General features: G+C 46.7%; 1 protein-coding gene across 1 annotated transcript; it reads left to right on the top strand.

Moving 5' to 3' along the window:
* Window positions 1-42: 42 nt before the first annotated feature.
* On the top strand, window positions 43-3,939 carry BBLN (bublin coiled coil protein). The gene is made up of 2 exons (XM_088453426.1): window positions 43-149; window positions 3,453-3,939. Exons 1-2 carry the CDS (start codon window positions 92-94, stop codon window positions 3,662-3,664), a joined length of 270 nt encoding a protein of 89 aa, XP_088309552.1. The 5' UTR covers window positions 43-91; the 3' UTR covers window positions 3,665-3,939.
* The last annotated feature ends 15,881 nt before the right edge of the window (window positions 3,940-19,820 follow it).

Raw genomic sequence — 19,820 nt, 5'->3', positions numbered from 1 at the left:
CTAAGCTCTCCTACTACGTCACGGCTGTCAGCGATATGGTCACCGGCGTGTGGAGGAGTCACATGACTGCTGGTCACGTGATAAAGAGACAATGTCAGGACCTAATGGGGATCCGCAGTTTCCTCTGGGCGAAGTGTCAGGAGAGGAAGGTTTGTAATACAGTGTATATTATATTATATTATATTATATTATATTATGTTACATTACATTCATATGTATCATCAGTGTTACAGTGTAAATTAAATATATAGGTAACATCAATGTCAGTGTACATTATTTATATAGGTATCATCAATGTCACAGTGTACATGAGATATATATATATATATATATATATATTCAATGTTAGTGTATATTACATTCATAGGTATCCTCGGTGTTATAATGTATATTATATAGATATCATCAGTGTCACAGTGTATGCATGTGTGAGTGTATGTATGTGTATGTATATATATATATATATATATATATCTGTCTGTCATCAGTGTTACAGTGTTTAATATATATTTATAGGTATCATCAGTGTGTTCGGTGTTGCAGTGTATATTATATTCGTATATATCATTGTTACAGTGTACGATCAGGAAGCCGGCTGACGCAATGCCGACAGCCAGCTTCCCGACTACTGAATCCCGGCGAGGGTTAAATGACAGGCGTCGAAATCTCGACGCCTGTAATTTTACCTACGCTGGGAGACAGGCGCCCGACATCCCGATCGAAGTGATGTCGGCCGCGGACAGCTGCAGTGTTTAAGTTAGGGGCTCCCGGGGGGGACTTAGGGTTAGGTACCCCCCTGGGAGGTTAGGGTTAGGCTAGGGGGAGGGAGGGTTAGGGTTAGGCACCCCCCCGGGAGGTTAGGGTTAGGCTAGAGGGAGGGAGGGAGGGTTAGGCACCCCCGGGGGGTGGTTAGGGTTAGGCACCCCGCCGGGGGACTTAGGGTTAGGCGGTGGGGAAGGGGGGGTTAGGTTTAGGCACTTAGAGGGGGTATTAGGGTTAGGCACAGGGGGGGGAGGTTAGGGATAGGCACCCTAAAGGAGGGTTAGGGTTAGGGGGTAGAATTAGATTAGTTTATACTTACCTTTAGGACGATCGGGACTTCCTTCTCTTTCGGGCTGGCGTTGCCGGGATTTGAACCGCCGGCCATGCGGCTAGCGGTAAATCATACAGAATGCGTCCATAGTATCATCAATGTATATTATGTTCATAGGTATTCGTGTATATTATATTCAGTATTACAGGGTATATTATATTCATAAGTGACTATTACCCCTTTTCGACCGGCCAAAATACCCGGGTTATGCTGTGTCAACCCGGATAGCGGCTTAGTGGAAAAGGTTCCTAGGAAAAAATCCCGGGGCTTCTTCCCGTGTCTCGAACAGGTTTTTATGTGGGTAAAACCCTTGTTAGGCTCAGTGGAAACGGGTCTTTCAACCCAGGACCCGTTTACAGCATGGTGATTGGGTGGTATTCGGAAGCTGTCTGCGACAGCTGTCACCGGGTAGGGAGAGATTACAGCTTACTCAGATGGTATTACCCCATCACCGCTTCATACGGAGAGGCTGTAATCTCTCCCTGCCTGCCTCACCGGTTACAATGACATTACACAGCCGCCCGAAAGGACACCCCCGATTCCCCCCCCCACACTCCCCCAGGTCGCCAGTCCACTCCAGTCTGGCGTTCCGGGGGGGAGAGCTGGAGTTTCCGGCACTTGGTGATGACATCATCTCAAGGTTCCGGCACTCAGCACCGCAGTGGAAATGGTGTAAATCCCGGGTCGGACCCAGGATTTTGGTGGAAAAGGGGTTTATGTTGTATATTATGTTGTTTCATGCATTACTTCACACTCCATACTAAATCTAAAAAGATTGATAAATAGAGCTGAAAGGCACAATGTTTGAATCACTGTTAGTTGGGACCTCTGTGCTCACACTGCAGGCTCTGTAACATATTGTTATTGCTAAACATCCCTGGGTGAAGATTGGAGGTGACCTCTGGTTATAGCCGGAATCTCCTGGTTACAGGCTCCTGGTGGTGGCTCCTAGAAGTAAAATCAGCCATTTATAAAACGTTTCTCATGGTGAGACAGCGTCAACTTAGGGAAAATTCCTGGTTACAGCACCGATTTTGGAGAAATGTCGTGATAATATTTTGGGATTACTTTGTTTCTTTACATTACCGTTTGGTTGTCCTCCCATTTTTCTATTTTCTTTTCTTTATAGTCGTAGAAAGTCAGAAATGATAAATGACCAAATAATAGATATGAGTACACATTAGTAAGTCCCCACTGAACTGCCGGCCACTTCCCTTCGGTTTTTACAACTACTTGGACCAGTGATGGGCAGAGGGTGGTCCTAGCACTACATTGAGCCCTCCGACCTTCACCTACGACCCCCAACTCCTTCCTGCTTTATTGCTAGATTTGTTATAATTTGTATCACTGGCTTGAAATGTCTCCTGATATGTTATTTCAGATGACTCCTTTGATTAAATGTATAGATTTAACTTATTACTGGGATGATGGGCAACGTGTGGCCTTCTCATGGTTAGAAATTGGCCCCTAAAGTGTTATCAGCCATCAATGGCTTAGACCAGCGCGTAATGACAAATGTACTGTTAAGATGGGTACACACTTGTCGATATATCGTTCATTTGGACAACAAACAATATATACCACAAATAAACTACGTCGTTCACAGACATATCAGGTCAGCCCTGCAGCATATTTGATATGTCGGAACATCTGCATGTCTATACGAGCAAACCCACCGACCACCCGTACACTGGCTGCAGGGACTGACAACGCATATATCACAACTGGGCGGCCATATTGAAGTGCCTGCCCAGTTGTGATGTCTGGCGAGATAGGTAAAATCGGCCTCTTGATTGGTTAAGAGAATACCCAGCTTTTTCTGTTAGATTGCTAATAAATACAAGGAAATCAAGGTCTTATTAACATTGTTACATTTACTTAATTTCATTATGACACTCTTATTGTGTTTTGAATACTCCTCTTCAATAAGTAACTTGCTAAGGGGGAATATTTATTTAAGAGCATTTTCAGGATAACCGCAAATATTATGGATTCCCTACATTCAGGGATCGCTGCAGACTTTTCCAATACCTGCTGCAATCCCTCCACTTGTGACTTAAATCACTTATATTCCCCTGCTATATAGGATGAAGCATTGTCAGGTGAGTCCTGCCAAGGTGATGGAGGGCAGGTAAAAAAACGACTCACCTGATTTCACAAGGCAGCCAGGATATAAATGGCCCCCAATCCATTCATTGATTTAAATGTAGGGTCACATGTTTGGGCAAAGCGAGTGTCTGTGGCTGCAAGGAAGCTCATTTGCATATCAGAAGGGAGACTGGTGTTGTGTATTTTTTTTATAATTTTTTTTTAATAATAATAATTTCTTGTATTTAATTTTGTTTTCTTGATTCCTCAGATTATGCTGCTTTGGACTTTATGTTGGACCAGATCAATTTTTGCCTGGATCACCTAGAGGAGAAAAATGACCTTCTGCACGCACAGCTCCAGGACCTCCTAGAGACCAATCGCCAGGCCCGTCGCGACTTCCAGGAGCAGATGAACCAGAGTGGAGGCAACAACACAGCGGAGCCGGGAGCCGGGCCAACACCTGGGAAAGGAAACGCATAGTGAAAGGAATGGACCATAAAAGCGTTGGTGCATAACAATCTGGACACAGGTGTGGTTATGGCGCTCTATGCAAGGAGCCGTCTTTGCCACCATGGGGCATTACCTGTAGGACTAGTATTCGTCCTTCCTGATATTCAGAGACCAATTAACTACAAGCTGTAGCATCTTGTACCTCTGTTAGGAGTCTCCACCGTACCCCTACGGGTTTCACCTTTTATTTCTGTCTTCTGTTCAATTTACCTTTAAAGATGTAAATACATTGTTTATCACACTTATTATTATTGTCCTTTTATTTATATGGCACCACAAGGGTTCTGCAGCGCCTTACCAAGTTCATGAACAAGTGAGCGTACCCAAAATCCTGCACCAACAAATACCAGGGAGTGTTATGAAGCTATCCTGGCGGCAAGGGTCAACATCTCTCAAGAGGTCTTCCATGCACTTGTGGAATCGATGCCATGTTGAGTTGCTGCACTTCATCGGGCTAGAGGGGGTCCTACACCTTACTAGTCACCTATCCCATTATATATATATATATATATATATATATATTAGTCCAAAAAGGTCCACACTCTCGTCTTCAATAATAAATTGCTGGGGTGACACACCCATATGGGATCACAATAATCCTCTTCATGCAAAAGTAGAAAAAAAGGGGGGGTAGCACTCACCAGTCTTCTTAAAAACATCTCTTTATTATATCTCAGTAAAAATGTTACAACATTTCAAAATCCGACGTTTCGGTCCTGTGCATGGACCTTTCTTTATATATATATATATATATATATATATATTTATGTGTTTGTATTACATAAGGAACAAATATCCCCTTTAATAGTAAAGTGAAGATGGGCCTTCATGTGACGTGGAGTACTGACACCACATAAGTAACAGGCACCGATCACACAGGTATAACCTAGATCTGATTTTCCCCCATCATGGATCTAGGAACCCTGGCCCTCGAGAGCTACTAACAGTTCATGTTTTCCAGGCCACCTGTGGATCTGTAGAATGTGGCGGTTAGGAAAGAATGCACCATTAGTCTGATAATGTGACCGTTAGTAATGACTACACCTGTGCCCCAGCTAGGTGGCCTGGAAAACGTGAAAGTTAGTAGCTCTTGAGGACCGGGTTGGCTACCCCTAAACTAGGAGCATACCAGAGTTTGTATTCTTCAATGTAACCTGATGGGTAAGGTCTAAGCCATTTATAGGCAAATAGCACCCAGTAAAACAGTGGGGACAACCTTTCCATCCAATTCTCCCCTGATTATTTTCTTACATGCCCTACATTAATGCTGATAGCACATAATCATCTTCTTTGAAATAGTACGGAAAGCATCCAGGTGCACCCATATACGTAATAATATTACATCTGATGTAACATTATATTTCATATATGGGTGCACCTGCTGCTTTCCGAACTATTTCAAAGAAGATGATTATGTGCTATCAGCATTAATGTAGGGCATGTAATTGAAAAATAATCAGGGGAGAAAGTCCAGCTGATTATATAAATCCAATGTGATATGATTCCCCCCCCCCCCCCCCCCCCCCAGCCTGCACTTATGCAGGAACAGGTCTAGGTAAGGCTGTGTTATACCGTGCCATGTACACAGTAATATGATGTGCTGTATGTGATGTACACACCTAGATATATTCCCCCCAGATGTCAGAATGGAAGTGGCTGATCTGGTGGCTGGTTCTCCTGGCATTAGAACTTAGAACCTCCACTATTATGACACATTACGGCTTCATAATGTGTTGGAGGCGCTAACAAATCAGTGTCCTGGACACACCGCAAGTGAGAGGATGTCTGAACAGACAAAGTTAGGAAAAGTAGTCATTAGACAGCCACTGGGATGGTAAGTGTCTCCCAAACATCGGGGTTCCCAGGCACCAGACCCTTGTCATTATGACATCTGTGGGGAGTGGGTTACTAGTACAATACCATCATGGGTGGACATCTGCTTTAGAAGTTGTAGTAGTTGATGGCTGGTACATAAAAAGCATCATGATATACGTTTACGACGTATAAGACATTGTAATAGTTCAGTTGTGATTAGCATACTATTATTATTATCCTTCATATGGCGCCACAAGTGTTCCGCAGCGCCGTACATAGAACTAATAGGTGAACAAAAAACAAGTAACTTACAGTACAGTACATTACAGTGCAGGACAAGGACACGACTTATATACATTGCAGAAATAGTGATTAAAGCACTCACAATAAGCTGCCGGGAGTTGGCAGTCACGTGTTAGGTGCCCTATGGGGAGTAGAGAGTAGAAGAAAATGTAAAGAGACGCACATGAGGGAAGAGGTCACTGCTCATGAGAGCTTACATTCTAAGGGGAGGGGCAGACAGACAGGCGTGACACAGAAGGGGAAGATAAGAAGGAAAGAGCATGAGGTGGGTTAGGATGAGTGCTGGAAGGCCTTGATGAAGTAGTGCAGTGTTGGCTAACCTTGACACTCCAGCTGTTATGGAATTACATAACCCAGCATGCACTGCTACAGTTTTGCTATTAGGGCATGCTAAAACTGTGGCAGGGCATGCTGGGATATATAGTTCCACAACAGCTGGAGTGTCAAGGTTAGCCAACGCTGAAGTAGTGGGTCTTGAGAGCCCGTTTGAAGATTTGTAGAGAGGTGGAGAGTCTGATAGGGAGAGGGAGAGCATTCCAAAGGTAGGGAGCAGCACGGGCAAAATCTCGGATGCGGGAGTGGGAGGAAGTAATCAGTTGGCAAGAGAGGCGGCATGCATTTGTTGAGCGAAGTGGACGGGCGGGAGTATGAAGGGAGAGAAGGTCAGAAATGTATGCGGTAGAGGATTTGGTGAGGGCTTTGTAGGCGAATGTAAGAACCTTGAATTGGCATCTGAAGGGGAAGGGGAGCCAGTGTAGAACGTCTGGAGAGGAAGATGAGCCGAGCAGCAGCATTGAGAACCGATTGTAGTGGAGAGAGTTGAGAGACTGGGAGGCCAGCTAGGAGAAGGTTACAGTAGTCCTATCTGGATATGACCAGTGAGTGGATGAGGGTTTTAGTGGCATCCTGGGTATGGAAGGGTCTAAACCTGGAGATATTTTTTAGGTGAAAACGGCAGGACTGCGAGAGGTGCTGAATGTGTGGTTTAAAGGAGAGGGAGGAGTCTAGGATAACTCCAAGACAGCGCACTTTGGGGCTAGAGGAGATAGTTGTGCCATCAATAGATGATGAAATTGTGGAAAGTGATGTAGTAGAAGAGGGTGGGAAGATGATCAGCTCAGTCTTAGACATGTTAAGTCTAAGAAAGCGCTGGGACATCCATGAAGAGACAACAGAGAGACAGTTGGAGATACGGGTATGGAGCGAGGGGGAGAGCTCGGGTTGAAAGGTAAATTTGAGTATCATTTTCATAGAGATGATATTGGAGGTCAAAGGAGTTAATGAGTTCACCTAAAGATGTATATAGGAGAGGTCCAAGAACAGAACCTTGGGGAACTCCTACTGTTAGTGGAAGTGGGGGGGGGAGAGGAGTCATGAGAGGACACAGCAAAGGAACGATCAGAGAGGTAGGAGGAAAGCCAGGAGAGGGCAGTGCCACGTAAACCGAGAGAGTAAAGGATTTGCAGGAGGAGCAGGTGGTCTACAGTGTCAAATGCAGCAGAGAGGTCAAGGAGAATGAGCAGAGAGTAGTGGCCCTTGGATTTGGCAGCAAGGAGGTCGTCGCTGACTTTCGTGAGGGCAGTTTCAGTGGAGTGGAGAGATCGGAAGCCAGATTGAAATGAGTCAAGGAGGGAGTGGGAGGAAAGAAAAGTGGTAAGGTGGTTGTAGACAATACGCTCAAGGAGTTTGGAAGCAAAAGGGAGAAGAGAGATTGGTCGATAGTTGGAAAGTATGTTAGGATCAAGGGTTGGTTTTTTAAGAATGAGGGAGACAAGAGCATGTTTGAATGCAGAAGGGACAGTGCCAGATGATAGGGAGAGATTAAGGAGGTGAGCCAGATGGGAACAGGCAGAAGGAGACAGGTGGGAGAGGAGACGGGAAGGGATAGGGTCAAGAGGGGAGGCGGAAGGAGGAGATGACCGGATGAGGGCCATGACTTCCTCTCCAGAAGCAGGGGAGAAGGATGTCAGAGTTGGTGAGACAGAAGGGGAGGGGTGGTAAGGGCAAGGAGGGGGAGGAGTGCCGAGGGTCTGATGGGATATGATGTCCTCACGTATGGAGTCAACTTTAGATGTAAGTAGGTGGCAAAGTCGAGGGCAGAGAGCGAGGAGGGGAAGGGCAGACTATGATGAGGCGCACATTTCTTAAGTTAAGTCACCCACCTGAGAAATGGAGTAGGTGTAAATGCTTTTTGATGCGTCTCATAGCCTCTCATAGTGTACATCTGGTAGGTTGGAGCCGATTTTAGGCCTTCCCTATTTCAGCTTAATGTACGGCAGCTGTCTTGATTACGTTTTAAAGAATAAGTACCATTGAACTTGGTATACTAGTGCTTGTTATGGCTGAATACATGGGAATATGATATTTATTGCACCTGGTAATACACTTTGGGGCAGATACAATTTGGGGCAGTGAAGGACCAGAGTTAATTTTCGGAGCTCTCCTGATTCCTACGTAATTCAATTAGAGACAACATTGTGCCGATGTTAGACATTTACTGCAGTGTGCAACCTAAATGAAGAGTGGGGAGATCATCCTGAACTCTGAATATGTGGCAGGTAAGATAGCAGGGTGGTGTAGGAGGCTGTTAGTGGCCAAGTATTGGCAGCAGATATATGATATCACATGGCTGAATTTTGTTACTGTTATAAATAAAGGACACGTGATAGCCGGCAAGTGTATGTCAGCAAATCGCAGGGTCTAGATTATTATGGGGTGCATTAAAGTGTCTCTATTGTGATCTTTATGTGTGTACAGCCATGGCCAAAAGTTTTGAGAATGACACAAGTATTGGTTTTCACAAAGTTTGCTGCTTCGGTGTTTTTAGACCTTTTTGTCAGATGTTACTATGGTATACTGAAGTAAAATTACAAGCATTTCATAAGTGTCAAAGGCTTTTATTGACAATTACATTAAGTTTATGCAAAGAGTCAATATTTGCAGAGTTGACCCTTCTTTTTCAAGACCTCTGCAATTCGCCCTTGGCATGCTGTCAATCAACTTCTGGGCCACATACTGACTGATGGCCGCCCAATCAATGCTTGGAGATTGTCAGAATTTGTGGGTTTTTGTTTGTCCACCCGCCTCTTGAGAATTAACCACAAGTTCTCAATGGGATTAATGTCTGGGGAGTTTCCTTTCCATGGAACTAAAAATAGGCCCTGGCATTTAAAGAGCGCACAGGCCCGACTCGCTACAGCATCTGGCTCCTGGCATAGACTCCTCCCCTTACTATTACCCTCCCGCTTCTTAGTCTATGCTCTTACAAATATAATTAATTTTAGAACATCATACAAGTACACATCATTCTCTGTATTAAAAATGTAATACCTACAACAGAGCTCATCCTGCAGGGTATTCAAACATGTGCCATAGTCAGACGTTACTGGTGTAGGTCACACACAAAGAAAAGGGAAGGCATTTTCCCAAATGACCAATCCCTAGCTTAGTAGTTGTGCAGCATTAGATAGTGTTCACTGTAGGAATTATTTAGGGCAGGGATGTTGAACGCAGAGGACACCTCTGTGCACACCATAGCAGAGCTGTAACTACAGATTTTGACAAAAGAGCGTTTGTACCGCAACCCATAGGTGAAGTAGGGAGAGCACGTGCCAAAGGTACGCGCAAAAAAATCCAGGTGTGGTCTCGTTGGGAAGGTGCGCAAGCACATAGTAGTACCCCCAATTCAAATTATGCCACACAGTAGTGGCTCTTAGTCACATTATTATTATCCTCTATTTCTATGGCGCCATAAGTGTTCTGCAGCACCTTACAAAGTACATAAACAAATAAGTGCACAAGAAACCAGTGACTTACAGTACAATACAATACAGGACAAGTATATACTGCATTAGCGATCATAGCGCTCAAAATAAGCAGCAGGGAGTCAGCAAGCAATTGTTAGAGCTCTTTGAGAAGTAAGAAGTAAAAGAAAGTATAAGGGGAAGCACATGAGGGAAGAGGGCCCTGCTCGTGAGAGCTTACAATCTAAAGAAATTATTACGCCGCACAGTGGTGTCCCATATTCACATTATGTCACACAGAAGTGCCCCTTTTTCACGTTACATCACACAGTAGTGCCCCATAGTCACGTTATGTCACACAGTAGTGCCCCATAGTCACGTTACGTCACACGTTAGTGTCCCTTTTTCACACTACACTGCACAGTAGTGTCTCTTATTCACGTTACGTCACACAGTAGTGTCCCTTTTTCATGTTACGTCACACAGTAGTAGTGTGCCTTTATCACGTTACGTCAGTGTCCCTTTTTCACATTAAGTCACACAGTAGTGTCCCTTATTCACATCACACAGTAGAGCCCATTCACATTATGCCACCCAGAGCCCATTCACGTTATGCCACTCAGTACTGCCCCTAATAAATTGTGCCATGCAGTAGTAGTGCCCCTGCGTCTGGCCGGCAGATCATGAGGTGTCTGAAGAAGGCACCCAGTCCAGTCAGCTTCTTGCCTGCCCTTGCCGCGCTTTTCATCCATTGGCCGGCAACGTCATGACATCACCGCAGCCGCACGTGACACTGCAGTGACTACACCATGTCCTCAGCATGGTGTCGCCAGGCAATCCTGCTGGCAGCTCACAGGAGCTGTCAAAATTCGGTCCAGCCATTCCTCCCAGATTACTCCCGGGCCCGACCCCCGCCGCGCATCTCATACGTGGCCGCGTCACTAAGTAATGATGTGGCCCAAGGCCATATTAAGACTTGTAGGGGCCCCGGGGCAACTAAGTTGTGGGGGCCCCATCAATAAAATTGCCAGGGGGAAGGGAAAGAGAGAGAGAGACAGAGAGACTGAGGGTGGGGAGAGAGTAATGGAGAGAGAGAGAAGGAGGGACAGGGAGATACAGAGAGATAGAGGGACAGGGAGTGAGATACATAGCAGCCTATTCATTGTCACTTAATTTTTACAAAAGCAGAGGAAAATGAAAATTTTCACCTGCAATTGTAGAAATTAGGTTTTTGGGCCATTCATCAAGAAGGTAAGCAGGAGATATCACAGATCTCTCCTGCTTACCTTCCTCTTTCGGAATGTCCCACTGTCCCCATATGCTCTTATGCGCATGCGTGACCCATAGGTTACACGTGCACTTGTTTCCTCTGAAAGGAACAGTGAAACACTTTGGGGAGACAGGTGATTTTTGGATCAGCTGTCTCCATGCTGGAGCAATGATGAATTGCTCCGGCGCTCGCGTAGCGTTAGAGGTCTTGTTGATGTTAATTATTGGGGTCCGAATGGACCCTGACAATTAACATTCTAAGAGAGGGGAAGGGGGAGAGAGACGGAGAAAATGACAGGGAGGGAGACGGAATTGGTATGAAATACCACCGGCCGCATGGCCCGACATCAGCAGAGATCCCGGCAGCGGAAGCCCGACAGCGCTGGAAATCCCGATCGTGGATAGGTGAGTATCTACTAACCTAACCCTAACCCTCCTTAGGGGTGCCTAACCCTAACCTCCCCACCAAGTGCTTAACCCTAATCCCTCCTCTAAGTGCCTAACCCTAACCAAACCCTTCCCCGCTGCCTAAACCTAAGTCCCCCGGGGGGGTGCCTAAACCTAACCCTCCCTCCCCCTAGCCTAACCCTAAATGGTCCCTACCAACTTACCGTCGACCAGCGTTGCACGGCCACATACAGACGATAGCGATATCGTCCATCGGGCGTGCATGCCGGTCAAGTTGCTTGATTTCTAGCAAGTTTCTATAGGGACCCGCGATCTACGATTGCGGATTGCTATAGTCGTTGGTGGTGTGCTGGATGATCGATATTGATCATCCAGCATACCAGGGAGGGTGCATAGCGATCTGCCAGTGATATTGTATCGCTGGCAGATCGCTACGTGTGTACGAACCATAAGAGAGGGGGGGAGAAAGTGAGAGAGGTGGAGAAATACATAGGCAGTATTCAATTGTTATAGCGTGCTCGATCTCCCGTCTTAAGTGATGGGAGATAGCTGGGCTCTATTCAATTGTTGCAGTATTTCCCGCTGATAGCGCCCAAAGTGGTCGGGTTTAGCCGCGTAATGCAGCTACCCCCGACCAAAGTGCTGGGAGCGACCGCTAGGGCTGTGAGCTGAAATGGTGCACCGACAGCTGATCGCGCCCGACAGAGGAAACAATTGAATAGCTGTTGGGCACGTTCAGGGGCGTAACAATTGAATACCGCCCATAGAGTGAGATAAAGGAAGAGAGAGGGAGGAGGACAGAGAAGTGGAGGGAGTAAGGAAGAGAGAAAGATTGAGAGGGAGGAAAGGAGAGTGTGCAGCCTCTCTCGATAGCACACTTGCCAGCTTTTCTAAAGGAGACGGGCACTTTGTGGCATAAGGCCCCGCCCCCCACTCACCCGCGAATCATGGAAATATTTCATCAAGGGGGCGGGGCTTTCTCAGTCAGCCGCGGTCATCACTGGATGCTGCTGCCGGGAGGCGGAGAGCGGGAGACAGCCAGGGGACGCGCCTTTAATCCGGCCCGCGCATTTCAGAACGATAAGCTGCCCGGGAGGTTGTTCTGCCGGGTCTGCGCTCTGGCAAATCGGCCCTTGTGGCCATCGGCCCTTCTGGCATTTGCCAGAAGTGCCCAATAGCCAGTCCGGCCCTGGCCGGGGTGAATTGCAGAGGTCTTGATAAAGAAGGGTCAACTCTGCAAATATTGACTCTTTGCATAAACTTAATGTAATTGTCAATAAAAGCCTTTGACACTTATGAAATGCTTGTAATGTTACTTCAGTATACCATAGTTACATCTGACAAAAAGGTCTAAAGACACTGAAGCAGCAAACTTTGTGAAAACCAATACTTTTGTCATTTTTCCAAACAAGGATTATTCCCTACTTTTCACCTAGTCTGGAACAGTGAGCTAAAGCTGTGTTATATCACATTGGGCTCTATTTACTACAATCCGCATTGGTAATGCAGATTGTAGTGTGATATTACCGACTGAATTCGCATTGCGAATTCAGGCAATATCACAGGGATTTACTGCAAATCCCTTGCAGGGACAGAGCTTGCGATAAAGCTCTGTCCCTGCGAATCCCCCTCGGAGCCTTATCACGGTATTTTCGCAAAAAATACCGTGATTAAGTGCCCGCGCATGCGCCGACCGGTCGCCGCTGCTACCCCCCACCGGCGCTAAGCCCTGCCCCCCACGATCGCGGACCCCCCGTGACCCCCCCTCTCTTAATAGCACTTACCTGCATGCTCCAGGCCTCCGGTGATGGTCTCCATTCCTCCGGTCAGGTGATCTCCCATACTGCACTGGGGCCCGATCACCTGATGAACGGGCCGCAGTGCACTGTGGGAGACCAGCTGACCGGAGGGGAGACATCACCGGAGGCCCGATCACCGGTCCCTGGAGTCAGGTAAGTAATTTTTTTTTTAACAATTTTTTTTTTCTTTTTTTTACTGTAATCAGCTTGCGGTCTGTTTAGACCACACAGCTGATTACTGGGACCGACTCCCGGCTCTGCTCTCCCCGTTAGAGCAGGACAGGAGGCCGGTAACCGGGGGAGACCCTGGATAACGCCACCTCCAGGTGGCGTTATTATCACAGGGCTTTCCCCGATATTTTTTCACATTTTATTTTTAGTAACTCTGGTCGGATCACATTTCCCATTACAGTTATGGGAAATGCGATCTGCTTTACTAAAAATAAGTGATAATTAGGGGTTGGAGTAGAATTTGATGAATTCTACTCCAATTGCCCTGTAATAACTATAGGTGATACTAAAATAATGTGAAAAGGGTGTGAAAACACCCTTTTTCACTTTATTTTAATAAAAATAATGTTAATAAATAGAGCCCATTGAGACACGAGTTATTGCGGATTATCACTTGAACACTAAAAGATGGCGGCTGTGGGGTTTTATATGGCTTTAAGCAATTTGCAACCAGCTTGTGGCTAACTGAATCTGTCCCTTTGTGTGAGTGACTTGTAAAGTGATTTATAGAGGATATTAGAATGATTGTGAGAATAAATATAAGTGGAGCAAGGCCTCATCTGTACTAGGACCTATGGTGATATTAGCCTGAATAAATGTATGGGATATTCATCTTTTCATATGATGTCTGATTGGTGACTCTTATGCTGGGCTTCCACTATACAATTTTCTGTCAGGTATCTGTCCAATCTGGCTGGTTGGAATGAAAACCTGGTAATGTATGGGAGCAAATGACAGTCGATCATATGGTTTTAAACACTGAAAAAAGGAGAAAAAAATTTGTTCAAATTGGTAAAATTTGTGTGTTTTAACCAATTTATCTGAACAACCATTTTTGGCTATTTTCCAGTGTTTGTGAGCAAATGACGATTGTCATTTGCGCCCATACATTACCAGGTTTTCATTCCAACCAGCCAGATTGGACAGATATCTGACAGAAAATTGTATAGTGGATGCCCAGCTTAAGGGATAGCGAGTTTTGTGTCATCCATGGATAAGCTGACAGATATATAATCAATAAAAATATAGAGAGAATTCCAAGAAACACAGGGCCTGATTCAGAGGCGCTCGCTCTGAATCAGGACGGGCGCTTGGTTTTTAAGTTGCGGCCTCTTTGCCGCTTGTATAGCTGTGGGTTACCACCCACAACTTATGCGTGCGGCCATGATGATGGTCAAGACCATCGGGCTTGCGACGAGACCCTTGTGGTAGGGTCTCATGGCCGCAAGCCCTAGAGAGTTTACGGCTCTAACAGAGCCGGAAAGCTCTCTCACTGACATCACTGGTGATGTCAGTGAGGTCGCCCACAAATGGCAGGCGTTCGCTTTGGAACGCCTCCGTTTGTGAAGCCACCCCCCGGCCACGCCTACAAAAGGGGTCGAGCTGTCGATCAACATCGACAGCCGCCCCTTTTGTAGTGAGTCCCGGAGCGAGCGCTTTTTTCCACGTGTGCGCACTGGCCCACCATCGACCCGGTTGCGAGCGCACAGTGCTTGCGACCGGGTCTGAATCAGGCCCACTATCCACATAGAAGATGTGATAGGATAAAAATATGTTTCATTACTTTCGATTTTATTCTCACAGGCCAAATATTGACCGCTATAATATAAAAAAAAAATTATCAGAAGATAGAAGAAAATCTTTGGGGCCCGTGAAAGCGGACCACTCAGTATTGCTGGGCAACATGTAAGCTTTTTATTTATTTATTTTATAATGACAATCATATACTGTGTACAGCCAACTCTGAGAATAACCAAGTGGTAAACACAGAAATCTCTGAATGTTGTATCCAACCAGTGTAATCACTCTGTAATAGTGTGCGGGGTTCACATCAATAGCAAGAGTGACACCTACAGGTTAAAGAGGAACATAACAATATAATTAATATAAAAATTAAGATGCCTGGCTAATTACACTACAAAATACATGTATACATTTAGATAATGTTTATAGTTTATTATTTAGAGTAGACTGACTTGGAAAATACTATTTGTGAAAGTAATTCTAATATCTATGATTTATTCCCTAGAACACAGAAGAAGCCAGACAAGGCCCCAGAAGGTAACACAGAAGATAACAAGTTTAACTGTTGTGAATATCGCACCATTAAATCATTGGGAATTTGGGGGGAAATCATGATAAAAAACAAAGAAGCACAATAACAGCTGTTTGCCGACTTATAGGATCTCATGACACAAACTCCATCCACTTCCCACCATTACACCTGATCAGGGCCGGTTACAGACAATGTGGAGCTCAGGGCGAAAGTTCACCGTTGCGCCCCCCCCCCCACACACACACACACACACAAAACAACAACTTTTTGTAGATGACGTTCCTCTGTGCGCGCTGAAAGCACACGCGGTAGCGGAAAGGGGGGCGTGTCCTTGCGGAACACCCCCAATTCATCACACTGTGGGGCGTGCCCAGCACTTGTGAAGGTGCTGGGCTTCCCCCAAGCTCTCCCCTTGTGGTGAATAATTGCCATGTGCAGTTATGCACCTTACACAGTAATGCCCTTTATAAATACATTATGCCACATGCAGTAATGCCCTGTATAACACATTATGCCACATGCAGTAATGCCCTGTATAACATATTATGCCATACGCAGTAATGCCCTGTATAATACATTGTGCCACACACAGTAATTCCCTTTATAATACAGTAACCCTAATTCAAATTACGCCACACATTAGTCCCTTATTCATGTTATGGCACACAGTGGTGCCCCTTTTACACAATGCCCAAATTAGTGCCCCTTATACACAAGGTCCACAGTACTTAGTAGTGCCCCTAATACAATGCTCACAGTAGTAGTGCCCCCTATAGTAGTACCCACATTAGTAGTGCCCCAGTAATAATGCCCCCTATAGTAGTAGTCATGATGTCCCTCCCATAGTGCTCTATGTGGGAGCCGGAGCTCTGGAGTGAGCTTCGGCTGCCGCTGCAGGGAGGGAACAGGGTGCCAGCTGATAACAAATATCAGCGGGCGCCTGGCAACGCAGGGGGGACCGGCGCTGTTTTTTATTTTATTATTATGGGATTTTTATTTTTTTTTGCCTTCTGGGGACTCAGTGGCGCCCTCTAGGGGCCGGCGCCAGGCGACTGCCCTGTTAGCCCACCCCTAGAACCGCCACTGCACCTGATAGAAATGGATTCTAGATTGGAGAACGTCGATCTCCGTCACCTGTAGTGTCACAGAGCTGCAGTCATGTTACATAAAGAAATCATGTTTGAATACTTTTGAAAATGCATTTCAGGGAGATGTGAAAGCAGCACCTATGAGCGCAGCGGTAAAGTGGGCGTGTACTGCTACATCTGAGAGGCGTGTCATAAAATGGACTTACATCCAATTGTAAACGAGCCCAAAAGCAGTTAGCAAGATCTACTTGTTCATAAAAACACACTAATACTTTTCAGAAAATACATGTAGCCATAGGGATCATTGTGCCTTATAACCAATGCAGGGAAACAATACTAATGATCCCATTTGAATGTATATATCTCTGGGCTTTTTTTTTTTTTTTTTTTATATATATAACAGCTTTATAATGGGGGTAATGTCATACATGACTACACTCCCGAAAGTCACGGGAAGCTCCCGTTTTTTCGGGTAACCCCCCCGCACACCGGCAGTGTAGGCACTTCTCCCGCATCCCGCCAACTTCCTAGTGGGGAGAAACTTACCTGAAATCTGCGGTCCGTCTTTGGGGGGCTGGGCTTAATGATGCACGATTTGCGGGAGTTTTGCCATGAGGGGGTTGGGCCTAATGATGCGAATGGTCCGGCCCTGCCCCCATCACTGCCCGACTGCTGCCTCTCCCGGGGAGGGCAAATTAAAAGTCGGCATGTATGGGTAAGGTGCAATCAGGGAGATTGTTAGATTCTTTAGGGAGTCAGGGAGATTGCTGCTATTTCAAGGAGTCTCCATGACAATGAGGGAGAGTTGGCAAGTATGAAAGAAATACTGACATCAGCCTGGTCATCTAAACGCTGACACTTACATTGCCCTAACAAGGGGCAGATTTACTAAGCGGCAGCTCCTCAGTTTTGCCCATGAGATGTAAAACAACAATGGTATTGAAAGCGGAACTCGCCTGGTTTTGCATTTAGAGGACTATTTATCAAATACTATTTGTGGCATATACCCCAAAAATACCCATTTTCAGGGAGAAACTACAAATATTAAGTGTCCCCGGACTGTGTCTACAGCAGCAGATATCTACGGCAGCATAACCTTCATAGCTTCCATGTCTTATTACATCCCCTCTCACAGTCCACACATAACCTCACACGTTATGTCTCATTCAGACCCGGTCGCAAGCGCTGAGCGCTCGCAACCGGGTCGATGCTAAGGCCCTGCGCACGCGCAGCACCCGCACTGCGCGTGCGCAAGCCCCAGCTCGCCCCGTTCGCCCCGTTTTGTAGGCAGGGCGGGGGGGTGGCTACACAAACGGAGGCGTTCCTGACGGAACACCTGCCGTTTTGTGGGCGGCTGCACTGACATCACCAGTGATGTCAGTGGGGAGCTTCCTACTCGATCAGAGCAAGAAGCTCCCTGGGGCTTGCGGCTGCCGAGACCCAACCTTAGGGTCTCGTCGCAAGCCCCGATGGTCGCGATGGTCTTGACCATCGCAACCATCACCCTGGTCGGTCGCTAAAGCTGAGGGTGGTAACCCACAGCTTAGCTAGCGACCAGGAGGCCGCACTTAAAAATACAAGCGGCCGCCCTCATTCAGAACAAGCGGTCTTTTCTTGCGACCGCCTCTGAATGAGGGCCATTGTCTTTCTTCCACATACTCCTGACATTTGTCCGACATTCCTGTGTGACTGGATCATGCAGCCCACCAAGAAACTCTGTATTCTGGCTGGACCAAATGATCAATGCCTATTTCCCTATAGATTGTAAGCTTGCAAGCAGGGCCCTCTTACCTCTATGTCTGTCTGTTATTACCCTGTTTTGTTCAATAAATGTTTCCAATTGTAAAGCGCAACGGAATATGCTGCGCTATATAAGAAACTGTTAATATATAAATAAAATAAATATACTCAAATTAGGCCTTCGAGAGAAAGATCAGAGATAAGTTCCCTCAGAATGTCGATCGTCTGCAAATACTGTGCAGGGTGCCCATCTCGAGTGTCCACAGGACGTTCCGTGGGTGCTGCAGCAGCAATCCTGTAACGGCGCCCTGCTAGCCAGCAGCAAGAGCCGCATGGAGGTGATGGTGCTGGCCACAGAGCCTCTGCGCTCTATGCGACTGCACCAGTCACCCATAGCTAGTTACGGGTCTGCTTCCACCAGACGGAACAGTTCCATGTGATCGCATGATGCTGCCCATTTACCACCCAGAAAACCCATGCGCCCTAGTGATCTCCATCAGTGTGCGTATTTCTGATACAACGCATGCCCAGTCACTGATTTCTTACATTGGCGCATGCGCGGTATGCTGAAATCTGCCAGATCCGTCCACATTTCCTCTTGCGTCCCACTCCAAATCGGGCCCGAGAGACAGAGAGATATTATAAATTCTGTATATTTAAAGTATTGTTAGTGCCAGGATACATTTGGCATCCCGGCGTGCGGGATGCTGGTGCTTACTTTACCGGCGCCAGAATCCTGACGCCTATCAGAATCTTGGCGCCAGCATCCCGACCGCTGGGATACCCGAGGTGAGTAGCAGACTTGGGGGGAGGGTTAGGTTTAGGGGTTAGGCATTATGGGGAGGGTTAGGCACTAAAGGGGGGGAGAGTTAGGTTAAGGGTGCGGGAGAGGCAGATTAGGTTTAGCCACTAGGGGGGGTTAGCATACAGACCAACAAGTGTTGGGATGCTGACATCTGCTGGGATCCCGAGTGCCGGCATCCCAGGGCCCATAGAGGGCGCACCCCTCCCCAACATCCCGATTTCAGCAGGACATCACTGTCCCGCTGTTCCACCCGTGGGCCGAAGTGGCCCACGGATGGTTAAATCGGGAGGTTGGGGACCCCCCACTGCCGCAGCTGTGTGGCTTTGCCGGACTCCGGAGACTCTGAATGGATGCTGCATGCATGCGCACGGCATCCAATCAGTGACGGGAGAGGGCTTCGGAAAGCCCAGCTAGTGAGGCTCCCCCCAGCCTGACGTTATTTGGAGGCGGACACGCCTCCTAATAACGTCACGTAGGGGGTGTGGTCTATGGTAATTAGGCCACACCCCCATTTTAGGTTGCGATAGGGCGCTCTGGAGGGGGCCGGCACAGGGTGCTCCGACCCCTGTAGCTGGCCCTGCGGCATCCCATGCCCAACCCATTAGTGCCATAAGACAAGTGACAGGGTATTCCTTTAGAATGTAAGCTCTCACTAGCAGGGCCTTCATCCCTCATGCTTTTCCTCCCTTATAGTATCATGTACTCCTAACTCCCCAATTGGCACCTAACACTTGGTTGCTTATGCCCTGCTGCTTGTGGTATACAGCTAAGCTATGTGTATAAACCATGTCCTTTGTCCTGCATTGTTTTGTACTACTATTACTGTGTTTTCTTGTGTGCTCATTTATGTACTGTGTAAAGCGCTGCGG

The sequence above is a fragment of the Taudactylus pleione genome, unplaced genomic scaffold, assembly GCF_031769625.1.
Source record: "Taudactylus pleione unplaced genomic scaffold, aTauple2 ptg000579l, whole genome shotgun sequence".
NCBI lineage: Eukaryota > Metazoa > Chordata > Amphibia > Anura > Myobatrachidae > Taudactylus > Taudactylus pleione.
The sequence above is the reverse complement of the archived record's forward strand: the minus strand, read 5'-3'. Positions and strand labels throughout refer to the sequence as shown.